This window comes from Oncorhynchus masou, unplaced genomic scaffold (genome assembly GCF_036934945.1).
Source record: "Oncorhynchus masou masou isolate Uvic2021 unplaced genomic scaffold, UVic_Omas_1.1 unplaced_scaffold_504, whole genome shotgun sequence".
Lineage (NCBI taxonomy): Eukaryota > Metazoa > Chordata > Actinopteri > Salmoniformes > Salmonidae > Oncorhynchus > Oncorhynchus masou.
The window spans coordinates 186,246-203,553 of NW_027011440.1; the positions used below are offsets into that span (position 1 = coordinate 186,246).

The following is a 17,308-nucleotide window of genomic DNA, read 5'->3' on the forward strand; positions in this document are numbered from 1 at the left end:
ATACCACAGCAGAGGTAACTCTGGGTCTTCCTTTCCTGGGGCGGTCCTCATGAGAGCCAGTTTCATCATACCACAGCAGAGGTAACTCTGGGTCTTCCTTTCCTGTGGAGGTCCTCATGAGAGCCAGTTTCATCATACCACAGCAGAGGTAACTCTGGGTCTTCCTTTCCTGTGGAGGTCCTCATGAGAGCCAGTTTCATCATACCACAGCAGAGGTAACTCTGGGTCTTCTTTTCCTGTGGAGGTCCTCATGAGAGTCAGTTTCATCATACCACAGCAGAGGTAACTCTGGGTCTTCCTTTCCTGTTGTGGTCGTCATGAGAGCCAGTTTCATCATACCACAGCAGAGGTAACTCTGGGTCTTCCTGTGGCGGTCCTCATGAGAGCCAGTTTCATCACAACCCTTCATGGTTTTAGCGACTGCACTTTAAATGTTCCCTATTGACTGACCTTCATGTCTTAAAGTAATGATGGACTGTCGTTTCTCTTTGCTTATTTGAGCTGTTCTTGCCATAATATGGACTTGGTCTTTTACCAAATAGGGCGATCTTCTGTATACCACCCCTACCTTGTCACAACACAACTGATTGGCTCAAACACATTAAGAAGGAAAGAATTTTCATAAAATTAACTTTTAACAAGGCACACATGTTAATTGAAATGCATTCCACCTCATGAAGCTGGTTGAGAAAATGCCAAGAGTGTGTAAAAGCTGTCCTCAAGGCAAAGCGTAGCTTCCGTTGAAAAATCTCAAATATATTTTGATTTGTTTAACACTTTTTTGGATACTATATGTGTTATTTCATAGTGTTGATGTCTTCACTGTTATTATACAATGTAGAAAATAGTACATGCATACATGCCATATGTCCAATCTTTTGACTGGTACTGTGTGTGGACACTGGTTTGAGAGGCTGGTGTCATGGCTCACATCAACACCATCATCCCAGACATCCTGGTCCAATTTGCATACCGCCCCAACAGATCCACAGACGACCCCATCTCTATTACCCTCCACTCTGCCCTTTCCCACCTGGACAACCGGAGCCTGGGAGTTACCCTCCACTCTGCCCTTTCCCACCTGGACAACAGGAACCTGGGAGTTACCCTCCACTCTGCCCTTTCCCACCTGGACAACAGGAGCCTGGGAGTTACCCTCCACTCTGCCCTTTCCCACCTGGACAACAGGAGCCTGGGAGTTACCCTCCACTCTGCCCTTTCCCACCTGGACAACAGGAGCCTGGGAGTTACCCTCCACTCTGCCCTTTCCCACCTGGACAACAGGAGCCTGGGAGTTACCCTCCACTCTGCCCTTTCCCACCTGGACAACAGGAACCTGGGAGTTACCCTCCACTCTGCCCTTTCCCACCTGGACAACAGGAGCCTGGGAGTTACCCTCCACTCTGCCCTTTCCCACCTGGACAACAGGAGCCTGGGAGTTACCCTCCACTCTGCCCTTTCCCACCTGGACAACAGGAGCCTGGGAGTTACCCTCCACTCTGCCCTTTCCCACCTGGACAACAGGAACCTGGGAGTTACCCTCCACTCTGCCCTTTTCGTTGACTACAACTCAGTGTACAACACCATACCGCCCTCCAAGTTCATCACTTAGCTAAGGACCCTGGGACTGAACACCTCCCTCTACGACTGGATCCTGGACTTCCTGACGGGCCGCCCCCAAGTGGTGAGGATAGGGAACAACGCATACTGACCCTGAACACGGGGGCCCCTCACTGGTGCAAGCTTAGTCCCACCTCGACTACCTTCACCCACAACGGCCTCGACACGACTCCAACACCATCATGTTGGGTGATGACACGACAGTGGAAGGTCTGATCACAGATGATGATGAGACACCTAATAGGTAGGAGGTCAGAGACCTGGCAGTACGGTGCCGGGACCACAACCTCTGGCTCAACATCAGCAAGACAAAAGAGTTGACCGTGGAAAACACAGGAAAACAGAGGGCCAAGCACACGCCCATCACTTCTGGAGTGGTGTGGGGTTCAAGTTCCTCTGGGTTCACATCACCAAGGATCCATCACTTCATCACTTCTGGAGTGGTGTGGGGTTCAAGTTCCTCTGGGTTCACATCACCAAGGATCCATCACTTCTGGAGTGGTGTGGGGTTCAAGTTCCTCTGGGTTCACATCACCAAGGATCCATCACTTCTGGAGTGGTGTGGGGTTCAAGTTCCTCTGGGTTCACATCACCAAGGATCCATCACTTCATCACTTCTGGAGTGGTGTGGGGTTCAAGTTCCTCTGGGTTCACATCACCAAGGATCCATCACTTCATCACTTCTGTAGTGGTGTGGGGTTCAAGTTCCTCTGGGTTCACATCACCAAGGATCCATCACTTCATCACTTCTGTAGTGGTGTGGGGTTCTAGTTCCTCTGGGTTCACATCACCAAGAATCCATCACTTCTGTAGTGATGTGGGGTTCAAGTTCCTCTGGGTTCACATCACCAAGGATCCATCACTTCTGTAGTGGTGTGGGGTTCAAGTTCCTCTGGGTTCACATCACCAAGGATCCATCACTTCTGTAGTGATGTGGGGTTCAAGTTCCTCTGGGTTCACATCACCAAGGATCCATCACTTCATCACTTCTGTAGTGAAGTGGGGTTCAAGTTCCTCTGTGTTCACATCACCAAGGATTCATCACTTCAACGGGGCTGTAGTGGTGTGGGGTTCAAGTTCCTCTGGGTTCACATCACCAAGGATCCATCACTTCATCACTTCTGTAGTGGTGTGGGGTTCAAGTTCCTCTGGGTTCACATCACCAAGGATCCATCACTTCATCACTTCTGTAGTGAAGTGGGGTTAAAGTTCCCCTGTGTTCACATCACCAAGGATCCATCACTTCATCACTTCTGTAGTGGTGTGGGGTTCAAGTTCCTCTGTGTTCACATCACCAAGGATCCATCATTTCTGTAGTGGTGTGGGGTTCAAGTTCCTCTGTGTTCACATCACCAAGGATCCATCACTTCATCACTTCTGTAGTGAAGTGGGGTTCAAGTTCCTCTGTGTTCACATCACCAAGGATCCATCACTTCAACGGGGCTGTAGTGGTGTGGGGTTCAAGTTCCTCTGTGTTCACATCACCAAGGATCCATCACTTCAACGGGGCTGTAGTGGTGTGGGGTTCAAGTTCCTCTGTGTTCACATCACCAAGGATCCATCACTTCAACGGGGCTGTAGTGGTGTGGGGTTCAAGTTCCTCTGTGTTCACATCACCAAGGATCCATCACTTCAACGGGGCTGTAGTGGTGTGGGGTTCAAGTTCCTCTGAGTTCGCATCACCGAGTCCAGGCTGTATCACAAGCAGCCATGAATGGGAGTCCCATAGGCCGGTGCACAATTGGCCCAGTGTCGTCCGGGTTTGGCCGGGGTAGGCCGTCATTGAAAATAAGAATTTGTTTCTTAGCTGACTTTCCTAGTTAAATAAAGGTTAAATAAAATACAAAAACAAATAGGAAATGCTTAGAAATAACCAGGCTAAAGCAATGGATGTACAGGCTGAATGAATGGAGACTGATGGCAAAACGCTGTACTGATGTGAATGGCTGCAGAATCCCAGTCACACACAGGGAACGGGGATCAGAGGCCCTAACGCGGGATTTATTAGTCGCCGACGGCAACGGAGACAGCTCGTCTTTACTGGGATTGTCTGTTCACACTGCTAAGCTTTATCTTGGCCAGGTCGCAGTTGCAAATGAGAACTTGTTCTCAACTAGCCTACCTGGTTAAATAAAGGTGAAATAAATAAAAAAAATAAAAAAATCCCGACACATAACGAAAAATACATTACAGACTAAATACTTCACAGTTTACATACATTTAAAAACATGCGTGTGTAGTGTGTGTGTGTGTGTGTCTATCAGTTACACATACCTGTCAGTACATACACACAACAAGTCACATGGAGGTCACATGGAGAGGCGTTGTGTCGTGAGCTATTGCTTCATCGTTGTTTCCAAACCAGGTCTGAGGTTCACTAGCGCTGTAGAAGATAGAAGGGAGCACCAGGCACTCACGGCTCTGTATCATACTGTATAGAAGATAGAAGGGAGCACCAGGCACTCACGGCTCTGTGTAATGCTGTGTATAAGATAGAAGGGAGCACCAGGCACTCACGGCTCTGTGTAATGCTGTGTATAAGATAGAAGGGAGCACCAGGCACTCACAGCTCTGTATAATACTGTGTATAAGATAGAAGGGAGCACCAGGCACTCACGGCTCTGTGTAATACTGTGTATAAGATAGAAGGGAGCACCAGGCACTCACAGCTCTGTATAATACTGTGTATAAGATAGAAGGGAGCACCAGGCACTCACGGCTCTGTATAATACTGTGTATAAGATAGAAGGGAGCACCAGGCACTCACGGCTCTGTATAATACTGTGTATAAGATAGAAGGGAGCACCAGGCACTCACGTCTCTGTATAATACTGTGTATAAGATAGAAGGGAGCACCAGGCACTCACGGCTCTGTATAATACTGTGTATAAGATAGAAGGGAGCACCAGGCACTCACTGCTCTGTATAATGCTGTGTATAAGATAGAAGGGAGCACCATGCACTCACTGCTCTGTGTAATGCTGTGTATAAGATAGAAGGGAGCACCAGGCACTCACGGCTCTGTGAAATGCTGTGTATAAGATAGAAGGGAGCACCAGGCACTCACGGCTCTGTGTAATACTGCATGTTTCCTTGACTGTGTTCTGGACCTGGGGACTGTGAAAAGACCCCTGGTGGCAGGTCTGGTGGGGTAAGTGTCTGTGTCAGAGCTGTGTGTACGGTGACTATGGAAACTATTTGGAATTTCCAACACTTTGTTAGTAAAACAAGTAGTGTCTTTCCTCAACTCCCAGCCAAGAGAGACTGTGTGCCCTCTGGTTACAATGGAGAGCAAGATGTGCCGCTCTGTTCTGGGCTGCAGCTTAACTAGGTCTTTCTTTGCAGGACCTAAACATACGGCTGGACATTAATCAAGATAAGATAAAACTAGAGCCTGCAGGACTTCTTTGTGGTTTTCTACGGACAGACCATCTTTACAACCATTGAATCTATATGTTTTGACAGTTTACAATCTAAGGTGACGCCAAGTCATTTAGTCTCCTCAACTTGGTCAACAGCCACACCACTCATTACCAGATTCAGCTGAGGTCTAGAACTTAGGGACTGTGCAGCACACATACACAATCCACTTCAACCAGCTGCTGTTGATACTTCAGAATGAAACAAGACAGGCATCATAATATAGAAATAGAAATATAGATAGGTAATAAGAGAAGTATCCTAGTCTACAGGTTACCCGCTTACAGTAAAATCAGCACACATACACAATCCACTTCAACCAGCTGCTGTTGATACTTCAGAATGAAACAAGACAGGCATCATAATATAGAAATAGAAATATAGATAGGTAATAAGAGAAGTATCCTAGTCTACAGGTTACCCGCTTACAGTAAAATCAGGGAACGATGGATACTATTATGTATATCCTGTCTGGAACCAACGGTGTAGGGTCTTCAGGGAACGTTCCGCGGTGTAGGGTCTTCAGGGAACGTTCCCCGGTGTAGGGTCTTCAGGGAATGTTCCGCGGTGTAGGGTCTTCAGGGAACGTTCCGCGGTGTAGGGTCTTCAGGGAACGTTCCGCGGTGTAGGGTCTTCAGGGAACGTTCCGCGGTGTAGGGTCTTCAGGGAACGTTCCCCGGTGTAGGGTCTTCAGGGAACGTTCCCCGGTGTAGGGTCTTCAGGGAACGTTCCGCGGTGTAGGGTCTTCAGGGAACGTTCCCCGGTGTAGGGTCTTCAGGGAACGTTCCCCGGTGTAGGGTCTTCAGGGAACGTTCCGCGGTGTAGGGTCTTCAGGGAACGTTCCCCGGTGTAGGGTCTTCAGGGAACGTTCTGCGGTGTAGGGTCTTCAGGGAACGTTCCGCGGTGTAGGGGCTTCAGGGAACGTTCCCCGGTGTAGGGTCTTCAGGGAACGTTCCCCGGTGTAGGGTCTTCAGGGAACGTTCCCCGGTGTAGGGTCTTCAGGGAACGGTGTAGGGTAACATTCAGTTTATAGTCCTGGTCACCGTGGGAACACATTGAGTGGTATTCACACGTTCAGTTTATAGTCCTGGTCACCATGGGAACACATTGAGTGGTATTCACACATTCAGTTTATAGTCCTGGTCACCGTGGGAACACAATGAGTGGTATTCACACATTCAGTTTATAGTCCTGGTCACCGTGGGGACACATTGAGTGGTATTCACACATTCAGTTTATAGTCCTGGTCACCGTGGGAACACATTGAGTGGTATTCACACATTCAGTTTATAGTCCTGGTCACCGTGGGAACACATTGAGTGGTATTCACACGTTCAGTTTATGGTCCTGGTCACCGTGGGAACACATTGAGTGGTATTCACACATTCAGTTTATAGTCCTGGTCACCGTGGGAACACATTGAGTGGTATTCACACATTCAGTTTATAGTCCTGGTCACCGTGGGAACACATTGAGTGGTATTCACACATTCAGTTTATAGTCCTGGTCACCGTGGGAACACATTGAGTGGTATTCACACATTCAGTTTATAGTCCTGGTCACCGTGGGAACACATTGAGTGGTATTCACACATTCAGTTTATAGTCCTGGTCGCCGTGGGAACACATTGAGTGGTATTCACACATTCAGTTTATAGTCCTGGTCGCCGTGGGAACACATTGAGTGGTATTCACACATTCAGTTTATAGTCCTGGACAGGATGAGGTGAAGCCTTACCGTCAGGAGAGCTGTGATTGGCTCAGGGCAGGGCACGAGTCAGGTGAGGAGAGCTGTGATTGGCTCAGGTGAGGGAATTAGCATTCATCGCCTACATTGATCTTTGACTCATGGCAGGGCACGAGTCAGGTGAGGAGAGCTGTGATTGGCTCAGGGCAGGGCAGAGTCAGGTGAGGAGAGCTGTGATTGGCTCAGGGCAGGGCACGAGTCAGGTGAGGAGAGCTGTGATTGGCTCAGGGCAGGGCACGAGTTAATCAACTGTCCACATAAATGGAGGGTTCTTTGTCCTCTCATAACATCTACCACCGCCTGTGTGAAGACTGTGAAGACTAAGATCGCACAGATACCTGACAGTACACTTCTCCGTGGACACCTGAGGTTACTACCTGGTCGTCGTCACAAAAGCATAAATCACACACATTCTAAAATGGCACCTTATTACACACAAACACTTTTAACCATGTCAGGTTCAGTCCGTTTACGTGGTCCGTTTGAGGAAATATGGGTTTGAGGCACTTTTGCGTGCAGCAGATGGTTCTCCAATGGAGAGGTTCCCTGGCTGTGTTGTAGTCATCGTCACTCTTCGTCAGAACTCTGCTGTGTCCATGTCTCCGGCAGGCCGTCTGTGGACAACTGGGTTAAACTTGCCGCCTTCGAGCTGATGGGAGGAGCTTTGATGGAGACTAGAGATGTGAGATGAGCAAAAGAGAAGGACAAATCCTGTTGGGAGTGGCCCCTTCCCCTCTGTTGGGAGCCTGCTGGGAGAGGCTCCTCCCCCCTCTGCTGGGAGCCTGCCGGGAGAGGCTCCTCCCCCCTCTGCTGGGAGCCTGCTGGTAGAGGCTCCTCCCCCCTCTGCTGGGAGCCTGCCGGGAGTGGCCCCTTCCCCTCTGTTGGGAGCCTGCCGGGAGAGGCTCCTCCCCCCTCTGCTGGTAAGCCGCCCCTCCCCCCTCTTTGACGGGATTTTAGGTTTTTGAATAATACAAAATTCTTTCTCCATTCTTATTGTTTTATATTGTACAAATCAACTTTAAGCAAATACAATTTCCTACATTTCCATCAATTTCTTTATTTCCTGCACTCATTTGTGATTATTTTCACACTGCCACGCAGGGCTGCACAATATTGGCCCCCCCAAAAAATCAAGGATTTATTTTTACCAAATGTAATTGCGATTTGACTTCTAATTAAGATCAAAACACTTGGGGGAACCGTTGAAATCATGGAAATAGAATATAAATAAGTGGGAATTTTGAATACAGTGTTGGTTGGCATGACAACAAATGAAAATGCCAGGGAGGAGCTACTTCATGTAGCTAACATATTCATGCTTCTCCTGATCTTATTGGTTTAGAAGATACTGTTTCACAAACATGCTGTTTTAGGCCTCCACCATCACTGGTATCAGGTTGTATAACTAGCTATCTTTGCTCTGACTCGGTACATCTATTATCTAGCTAGCGGCTAACACGATATAGAACAACTCGCTAAGAAAAGACAAACTAGCTGTTTGCAGACGTAAGAAACCAAAGGAAGGGTACATTCTAGAAGTGTATTGATATTGTTGCGTGTGCTGCATTGACCATGCAGACTGAACGCACGTGTCTGGTGGTCCAGAACCAACACGTGAGCTCCTTGAATGAAAGGGGCGGGGCTCGGTCTGTGTGGCAACGAGGCATAGAGAGAGAGGGAGAGCAGAGAGAGATGACTCAAGTAGCAGAGTAAGCGATCAAAATGAACGTTACACACCGCATATCACATTTAACAAACCAAACATTCAAATACCGTTATATTTATAAAAAATTAAAATCTTTAACTAGGCAAGTCCAATAAAAACAAATTCTTAATTACATTGACGGCCGACATAGAATCTAAAGTAAAACCCAAACCGGTCCGTGCATCAATATCCAGCCCTTCCATCTAACCAATTATCGGAAAAGGTTTGCTATATGCAATTGTAACAGTATAACCCGGGCGCGAACCAGGGACCCTCTGCACACATCAACAACTGACACCCTCGAAGCGTCGTTACCCATCGCTCCACAAACTAAGCTAGCCGTTTCACATCCGTTACACAATTATCTTAGCCAGCAAGCGAGTCAGCCAGCTAACGTTAGCTATTAGCCTAGCCAATGCACAGTTATGGTCGGCATGCTAGAGCTCAACGACTGGAGACCAGTTAGAACACAACATAACGGCTTCCCACTAGATAACACAGTCACAAAGTCCTTGAAGAGCATGAGATGAGGGTAACATTAGCCAGCTTGAGCTAGCTACCGAGTCACCATAGGAACAAGAGTACATCCTGCCTTGTTTCCTTTTTTTTTTTTTTGGTGCCATTGTTATGAACTTGTGTGGTAGAGACCCTTTATAGTTCTGAGGAGCTGATTGGCTGACGGTGGGACGTGCCTCATAGGTGCTCTGAGCACTGCTCGCACTCAGCAATAATGGCTGATTTGAGGCCCAATATATTCAACATGTTAAATTAAAAATGGGATATATTTATTTATATTTATTATTGTGACGGTCATAAGAGCCTGTAGAGCGGAGAAAGCGAGAGCCATCAACCTGGAATCAGGTAGATATGACCACTTCACGGGCTGCCGCGCTCCGTTTTACTCAGATTTGAAGAAAAAAAATAATTATATATATATATTTTTTTTTATTTTTTTTTACCTCTATTTAACTAGGCAAGTCAGTTAAGAACAAATTCTTATTTTCAATGACGGCCTAGGAACAGTCAATGGGCCGGGATCTGATCTGGAGCCTGTAGATCCGGATAAAAACGTGTCCACGTTTAGCTGGTGTCTCTCTAAGTCTGCTGTCTGCCTGAAGATCTTCCCACACTGGGATAAGTGGTACAGGGCTTCTCTCCTGTGTGAGTTAACTTGTGTGCCCTCAGATGTGATGACTGACGGAAACTCTTCCCACACTGAGGGCAGTGGTAAGGCTTCTCTCCTGTGTGCGTTTGACAATGTTTCTTCAGGTATCTTGCCAGACTGAAGCTCTTCCCACACTGAGTGCAGTGGTAATTCTTCTCTCCTGTGTGAGTTAACTGGTGGGCCGTCACATTTGATGAATGACTGAAACTCTTTCCACATTGAAGGCAGTGGTAAGGCTTATTTATTGTGTGAGTTAACTGGTGTGCCCTCAGGCTTCCTGTTTGACTGAAGCTCTTCCCACACTGGGAGCAGTGATAAGGCATCTTTCTTGTGTGAGTAAGCTGGTGTCTATTTAAGGTCTGTAAAAGAGGAAAACTCATCTCACAAACAGAGCATTGGTATGGCTTCTCTCCCGAGTGAGTTCGATGGTGTGTCTTCAGGTGTCCTGCCTGACTGAAGCTCTTCCCACACTGAGAGCAGTGGTACGGCTTCTCTCCTGTGTGAATTAGCTGGTGTGCCTTTAGAGCTCCTGCCCGACCAAAGCTCTTCCCACACTGAAAGCAGTGGTACGGCTTCTCTCCTGTGTGTATTCTCTTGTGTTCGTTTAGCTGTCCTTCCATACGGAAGCTCTTCCCACATTGGAAGCAGTGGAAAGGCTTCTCTCCTGTATGTATTCTCTGATGCCTCTTCAAATTGAACGAACAACTGAATGTCTTCCTACACTGGGAGCAGTGGTATGACTTCTTTCCTGTGTGAGTAAGCTGGTGCGTCTTCAAGCTGCTTGGTGTCTGAAACCTCTTCCCACATTGACCACACGGGTACGTTTTCTTTCTTTTGAGGGTCTTATTGCGTGGTATGAGGTGAGTTGGACACACAAAACTGCCACTGCAATCTGAGCAGGGGCGGGGTCTACAAGTGTGCCTTCTCAACTCCTCTGGCTCATAGAAACTAGTGAAGCAGTCCATGCAGTGGTGATGTTTCTGTCTTGAGTTCCTCCGTCTGTGTTGTTTATGGTTTCCTGATGCTGTGGAACTGGGCTCACTGTCTGAACCTGGGTTGGAGATCTCTCCTGTGGGAATATGAACAGATATGGGGTTAGAATCAGGAACAGAGCATAAGAAAGGTATAACAATATTTTGAAGATAAATACACAACGCAGAGACAGAGGACGAGAGGTCAATACAGTACTAAAGGTTAAGAGGACAAAGTCAACAGAGCATTAACGATCAATAGGGACTTATCAATGGAAATAGTTGGATCAGGATCAGAAGCATTGGCTTTAGACTTGTCTTAAAAAAAACGATTAAGATCCCTTTATTTGTCCAATTAGAACACAAGGTCCAACGGAATTGTGACTTCCTGTTTAAAACTAACAAACATACAGGTTGGAGCAGAGGGCTGCCGTACTATGGGGGCATGTGGACCAGTTGCTGTGTGCGGTTAAGAGGTCTTAGTCAAGGGCACAACAGCAGGTGATGGCACGAGCCCAAGCTTACAACTCTTTATTCATTGTTTCATTCATTAACAGCAGATTATTTACTGGGCGATGAAAACAACAACTTTCTAATCACAACCATCTAGCATCCACAGATATGCACACACCGACTTGGGGAAAGAGTTGTCAAACAGTCAGAGAGACAGGTTGGTATACTGCTACACGGAGTATAGCATCTCTGTCTGAAAGCTGGGCTAATTTTAACAATAATAAATCATCTCTGTCTAAAAGCTGGGCTAACTTTAACAATAGTATATCATCTCTGTCTAAAAGCTGGGCTAACTTTAACAATAGTATATAATCTCTGTCTAAAAGATGGGCTAACTTTAACAATAGTATATAATCTCTGTCTAAAAACTGGGCTAATTTTAACAATAATAAATCATCTCTGTCTAAAACATGGGCTAACTTTAACAACAGTATATAATCTCTGTCTAAAAGCTGGGCTAACTTTAACAATAGTATATCATCTCTGTCTAAAAGCTGGGCTAACTTTAACAATAGTATATCATCTCTGTCTAAAAGCTGGGCTAACTTTAACAATAGTATATCATCTCTGTCTAAAAGCCGGGCTAACTTTAACAATAGTATATAATCTCTGTCTAAAAGCCGGGCTAACTTTAACAATAGTATATAATCTCTGTCTAAAAGCTGGGCTAACTTTAACAATAGTATATAATCTCTGTCTAAAAGATGGGCTAAATTTAACAATAGTATATCATCTCTGTCTAAAAGCTGGGCTAATTTTAACAATAATAAATCATCTCTGTCTAAAACATGGGCTAACTTTAACAACAGTATATAATCTCTGTCTAAAAGCTGGGCTAACTTTAACAATAGTATATAATCTCTGTCTAAAAGCTGGGCTAATTTTAACAATAATAAATCATCTCTGTCTAAAACATGGGCTAACTTTAACAACAGTATATAATCTCTGTCTAAAAGCCGGGCTAACTTTAACAATAGTATATAATCTCTGTCTAAAAGCTGGGCTAACTTTAACAATAGTATATCATCTCTGTTTAAAAGCTGGGGTAAATTTAACAATAGTATATCATCTCTGTCTAAAAGCTGGACTAACTTTAACAATAGTTGTGGGAAGTGAGCTGTCAATAATAGCAATAATAATTTTAGAATCCCCTGAGGCCACCAAGTCACCAACCTCTCTCTGTACTCCACACCTAAACTTACCTGGGTCAGTGATACTATCTACTTCTTCCTCCAGATCTGGATCAGACACTTCTCTGCTATCCTCCTCCTCCTCCTCTTTGACAGCGCTCTCCTCTTCCTCTTTGACTCCTCTCTCCTCTTCCTCTTTGACTCCTCTCCCCTCTTCCTCTTTGACTGCCCTCTCCCCCTCCTCTTCCTCTTTGACTGCTCTCTCCACCACCACCTCTTTGACTGCTCTCTCCTCCTCTTCCTCTTTGACTGCTCTCTCCTCCTCTTCCTCTTTGACTGCTCTCTCCACCACCACCTCCCTGACTGCTCTCTCCTCCTCTTCCTCTTTGACTGCTCTCTCCACCACCACCTCCCTGACTGCTCTCTCCTCCTCTTCCTCTTTGACTGCTCTCTCCACCACCACCTCTCCGACTGCTCTCTCCTCCTCTCCGACTGCTCTCTCCTCCACCTCCTCTCTAACTGCTCTCTCCTCCTCTCCGACTGCTCTCTCCACCACCACCTCCCCGACTGCTCTCTCCTCCTCTCCGACTGCTCTCTCCACCACCACCTCCCCGACTGCTCTCTCCTCCTCTCCGACTGCTCTCTCCTCCTCTCCGACTGCTCTCTCCTCCTCTCCGACTGCTCTCTCCTCCTCTGCCTCCTCCTCTTTGACAGCCATCTCTTCCTCTAGGACTTCTAGCTCTTCTTTGACAATCACATTAAGTTCCAGTGTTTGACTGCAGTCCTCCAGCTTCACTGAGACCATCTCTGGACCCTGCTGTGAGCTTCTCTGGGCTGGAACACCACAGCCAGAAGCTGGGGACTCTGTGGACTTGGGTTCAGACATGGAAGGCTACAGATGGTTCCAAAAGAGGCACAAAAAATGAAAAGTGAGTTTCACTAGAACAGTTTTGCTAACAAAAAGGGATAGATGGAAAATGTTGCATGCATGGTCTATCTACTAGGATTCTGCTAAGAAAACGTAGCTAGCTAGCTAATATTGCTGTGGTGATGGCAACGATCGCTAACTTTAGCCATTTGAGCTAATTGGGTTAACTTTAGCCATTTGAGCTAATTGGGTTAACTTTAGCCATTTGAGCTAATTGGGTTAACTTTAGCCATTTGAGCTAAATGGGTTAACTTTAGCCATTTGAGCTAATTGGGTTAACTTTAGCCATTTGAGCTAATTGGGTTAACTTTAGCCATTTGAGCTAATTGGGTTAACTTTAGCCATTTGAGCTAATTGGGTTAACTTTAGCTTACTGATACATTCTACCGTCACCTTTCTCAATAGGGTGGGATGATATCTAGCTGGATTGCTTGATACAATTACAAGCAAGAAGTTTGCTAGTTTAAAGCAAAGCCGAACCAAAATGACATTTGATATCACGCTGGATGAATGATTAAGTAAAGGATTAATAAAATTGAAGTTAGCTAGCTACGGTTAACTAGCTAGCTAACAAACACTGCGGTCAAGTGAGCCAACACTCAAACTCGGTAAAGCCATCCACTCTTCAGTTTCCTCGTGAATTTGCAAATACACAACACTATACGGTTTAATGTGTTTTCTGTGAAACTGAGTTGGACGCTGTCATGCGCCGATAGAGACGATGGCTTCAAATCAACTCCAAGAAAACAGCTTGAACCACACTTATTCAATCTCCCATAATCAAAACGATACCAAATGGTTGATTTCATTTTGGCACCTTATCAAGGCTGCAGAAGACGGTGCGGTTTATCAAATGTGACATTGTTAAAGATCGTGTTTACAGTCATGACATTACCAACACACACACACAGCAAGACGTGAGTGAGCGTGATATATTTCTACTAGATCAATAATCCAGTGTGATGACCATTCCATTCCATACGATGCCCATTATGACATCGTAAAGATGTGTTGTGATACGTGTGCCACGTGTCGATGGGTAATCCACTGTCATTAACATTGTCAACGCATAACGTGCCCACATTACACCAGCTACAACCTTGTAAAAACACTGCTTTACAGTATATTACAGGGAACTTTTGAGTGATTTCAATTCAAATTGAACAGAGTAAAAATTAATGGTAGGTTAAGTGTACCCATTACGGCCACCAAAATATCAGTTTAAACATCTCTAACATATACTGCCCTAACTTTTGTAAGAAAAGTGGATATAAAATTAAATAATAATATCTAATATGAAGACTTATGATTTGATTAAAATGTGAAAAATCCAGACTGGGCTTAACCAAAAATGATTTCCTGCACTCATATGAGATCATCTCCACACTGCCACGTTACGGGTTCACGATATGGGCAAAAAGAACAAGGCCGAGGCCTTCCAAGTGCCGCAGTGGTCTGAGGCCCCGCATCACACTGCTCGCTGTGCCACTAGGGATTCTAGGTTAGAGGTGTTTGTGTGACCGGGAGACCCATGGGGCACCGCATCACACTGCTAGCTGTGCCACTAGGGATTCTGGGTGTCTGTGTGACCGGGAGACCCATGGGGCACTGCATCACACTGCTAGCTGTGCCACTAGGGATTCTGGGTTAGAGGAGGTGTCTGTGTGACCGGGAGACCCATGGGGCAGCGCACAATAGACCCAGCGTCGCCCGGGTTAGGAGAGGGTTTGGCCGGCGGGGATGTCCTTGTCCCATCGTGCACCAGCGAGCCCTGTGGCGGGCCGGGCACGGTGATACGGTGGCCAGGTGCACGGCGTTTCCTCCGATACATTGGTGCGGCTGGCTTCCGGGTTAAGTGGGCATTGTGTCAAGAAGTAGTGCGTTTTGGTTGGGTTTCGGAGGACACACGGCTCTCCACCTTCACCTCTCCCGTTGTCCGTACAGGAGTTGCAGCGATGAGACAAGACTGTAACTACCGACTGTAACTACCAATGGGATTCCACAAATTTGGGGAGCAAGGGGGGGTGAAAAAAACTAGGCCTTATTTTTAACCAAATGTTGCAATTGCGATTTAAAATCAGAACACTTGGGTGTACTGTTGGAATCCTGGAAATAGAATGTTTATTATAATTCTATAGACAGAATATAAATAGTAGTGGGCGCTTTGAATACAGTGTTGGTTGACATGACAACGAATGAAAATGCCAGGGAGGAGTTATTGTGACATGTTAGGAACCATGTCATAACCTAAACCCATGGATGTTACACTGAGCTGGGTGAATGGAGTCATGTTAGGAACCATGTCGTAACCTAAACCCATGGATGTTACACTGAGCTGGGTGAATGGAGTCATGTTAGGAACCATGTCGTAACCTAAACCCATGGATGTTACACTGAGCTGGGTGAATGGAGTCATCCAATATGCTGGAATAGACACAAGGCCAAGCTCATACAATACATTATGATCCTCCAAGTGGTGACTAGTCACTCAGGGCAGAGCCCCCCCCCCTGTTTTGAGCCCCACATTTTAGCACAAAATATATATTATAAAAATAAAAAATGGGGGGGGGGCTTGCCTCATTTGCATGTTATTTTGGCATTAATGTGTCACATATCAGTCTGCAAACAATGTAAAAAAAAATAAAAAAATAAAGTCCCTTCTTTGTTTTCTTGAGTAAGGCAGCTACAAAACGCAGGTGTTTCAGCCTAGCTCAGTGCTTTCTGTGGTGTAGTGGTGCAAGACAGCGGGAAAAAACAGAGCGTCGTGCTGTGATTGGCTTAGTGTTCTGTCACTCATGAGGACTTTACGTCACTGCCAAGTGTAAGAGCAGACCTTAAATTCTAGCCCTTCGGCTGCTGCCATAGAAGTGCCCATCCAAGAAGTCTCAAGGTCATTGGCCACAGATAAAATTACGTCAAATCACATTATATCTACAGTAGCTTTGATTGGACATTATACTTTCACAATCTTAGCGAGCAGTAATCATCATGAATCAAGTCGACAATTTACTGGAAAATCATTTTTAATCCTTGTTTTATGAAGAGAAATTATTGAGAAAACATATCGGTGTTCATCGGACATAAACATTACACAACAAGTTGGAAATCGCAAATTCAACGAGTGGTTTGGAAGGAATCAGCGGCAGTGAGGTCTCAAATCTGGGATTAAGGGGCTATTTTCCATGTTTATATTGATAAACATTCAACATTGGCCATGCTGTCAATGAAGCATGATTTGTGCCGCGCGTCTATGGATTTCCTCGTATCCGCTTGTCGTCCCTTATGACGTGGTTTGTACGTCTCAATTGTCATTAGAAACCACATTTGTTTAAGCCAGCCAGCCATATCAGCTGTTGTTTTAAGGCAGTAAATGAGTCTGAATGAACCGATTCGCTGCCAGACAAGATTCTGCTGATAGCCAAGAGAAGCAGTGGTAAGGTGTTGGGACAGCTTTATGTAGGTCCTAACAGTTGGTGGGCACCGTTTGTCACCGTTATAATGCAATGAATGTATTGTTTAGTGTTGTGTAGTGGCTTTGCTGGCATGCCACATGTTGTTGTTTTTTTTTTCCACCAAGATGTACATGCTAAAATCGCCAATGGTCCTCCCTCATCTTAAACGGCACCGACAGCCACAATAGTTAATCAAATGCCTGTCCAGCTGATTAGTTCTGGCGCCGTCCCTGCCCACTTACTATCTAGTGACCAGGCTGCCTGGTTGAAATGATTCACTAATCACATATTTGACATTGATGACGAATAATGTGATCAGTCACAACACAGCGTCTTGAAGATAGCTAGCTAAACAAACGTGCTTGCTAACAACGATAGATAGCTAGCTAGCTAGCCGAGGATGAAGATGAAAACCTAGACAACTTCAACCCACTATAGCTAACGTTAGTTAGCTGGATAACATGGCTAGACAGTCTCTAATGTCCTGAAGACTCGGTTTTTGTGTCGACAAAATAATGTGTTATGTACATAGAATCGTTATATAATGTTTTAAAACCTTGATCTTACTTTGGGCCTGGACTTTGAAATGTTGACTACCGACGATACTAGCAGCAACAACAACAGCTAACTAGCGTAACTCCGAACCACGTCACAGATA

General features: G+C 45.8%; 1 protein-coding gene across 1 annotated transcript; it reads right to left on the reverse strand.

The window, feature by feature from the left end:
- Positions 1 to 7,738: 7,738 nt before the first annotated feature.
- On the reverse strand, positions 7,739 to 17,308 carry LOC135535711 (zinc finger protein 436-like). The gene is made up of 3 exons (XM_064962141.1): positions 17,218 to 17,308; positions 12,343 to 13,162; positions 7,739 to 10,725 (listed from the first exon to the last, which is right to left on the reverse strand). The coding sequence occupies exons 2-3, from the start codon at positions 13,154 to 13,156 to the stop codon at positions 9,587 to 9,589; spliced, it is 1,953 nt and encodes a 650-aa protein (XP_064818213.1). The 5' UTR covers positions 13,157 to 13,162; positions 17,218 to 17,308; the 3' UTR covers positions 7,739 to 9,586.

Bases quoted from the DNA above. Each gene is read 5' to 3' on its own strand.
- LOC135535711 (XM_064962141.1), bottom strand. From the start codon at position 13,156: ATGTCTGAACCCAAGTCCACAGAGTCCCCAGCTTCTGGCTGTGGTGTT. The intron at 10,726-12,342 runs GTAAGTTTAGGT...ATATTCCCACAG, and splicing joins AGATAGTATCACTGACCCAG to GAGAGATCTCCAACCCAGGT.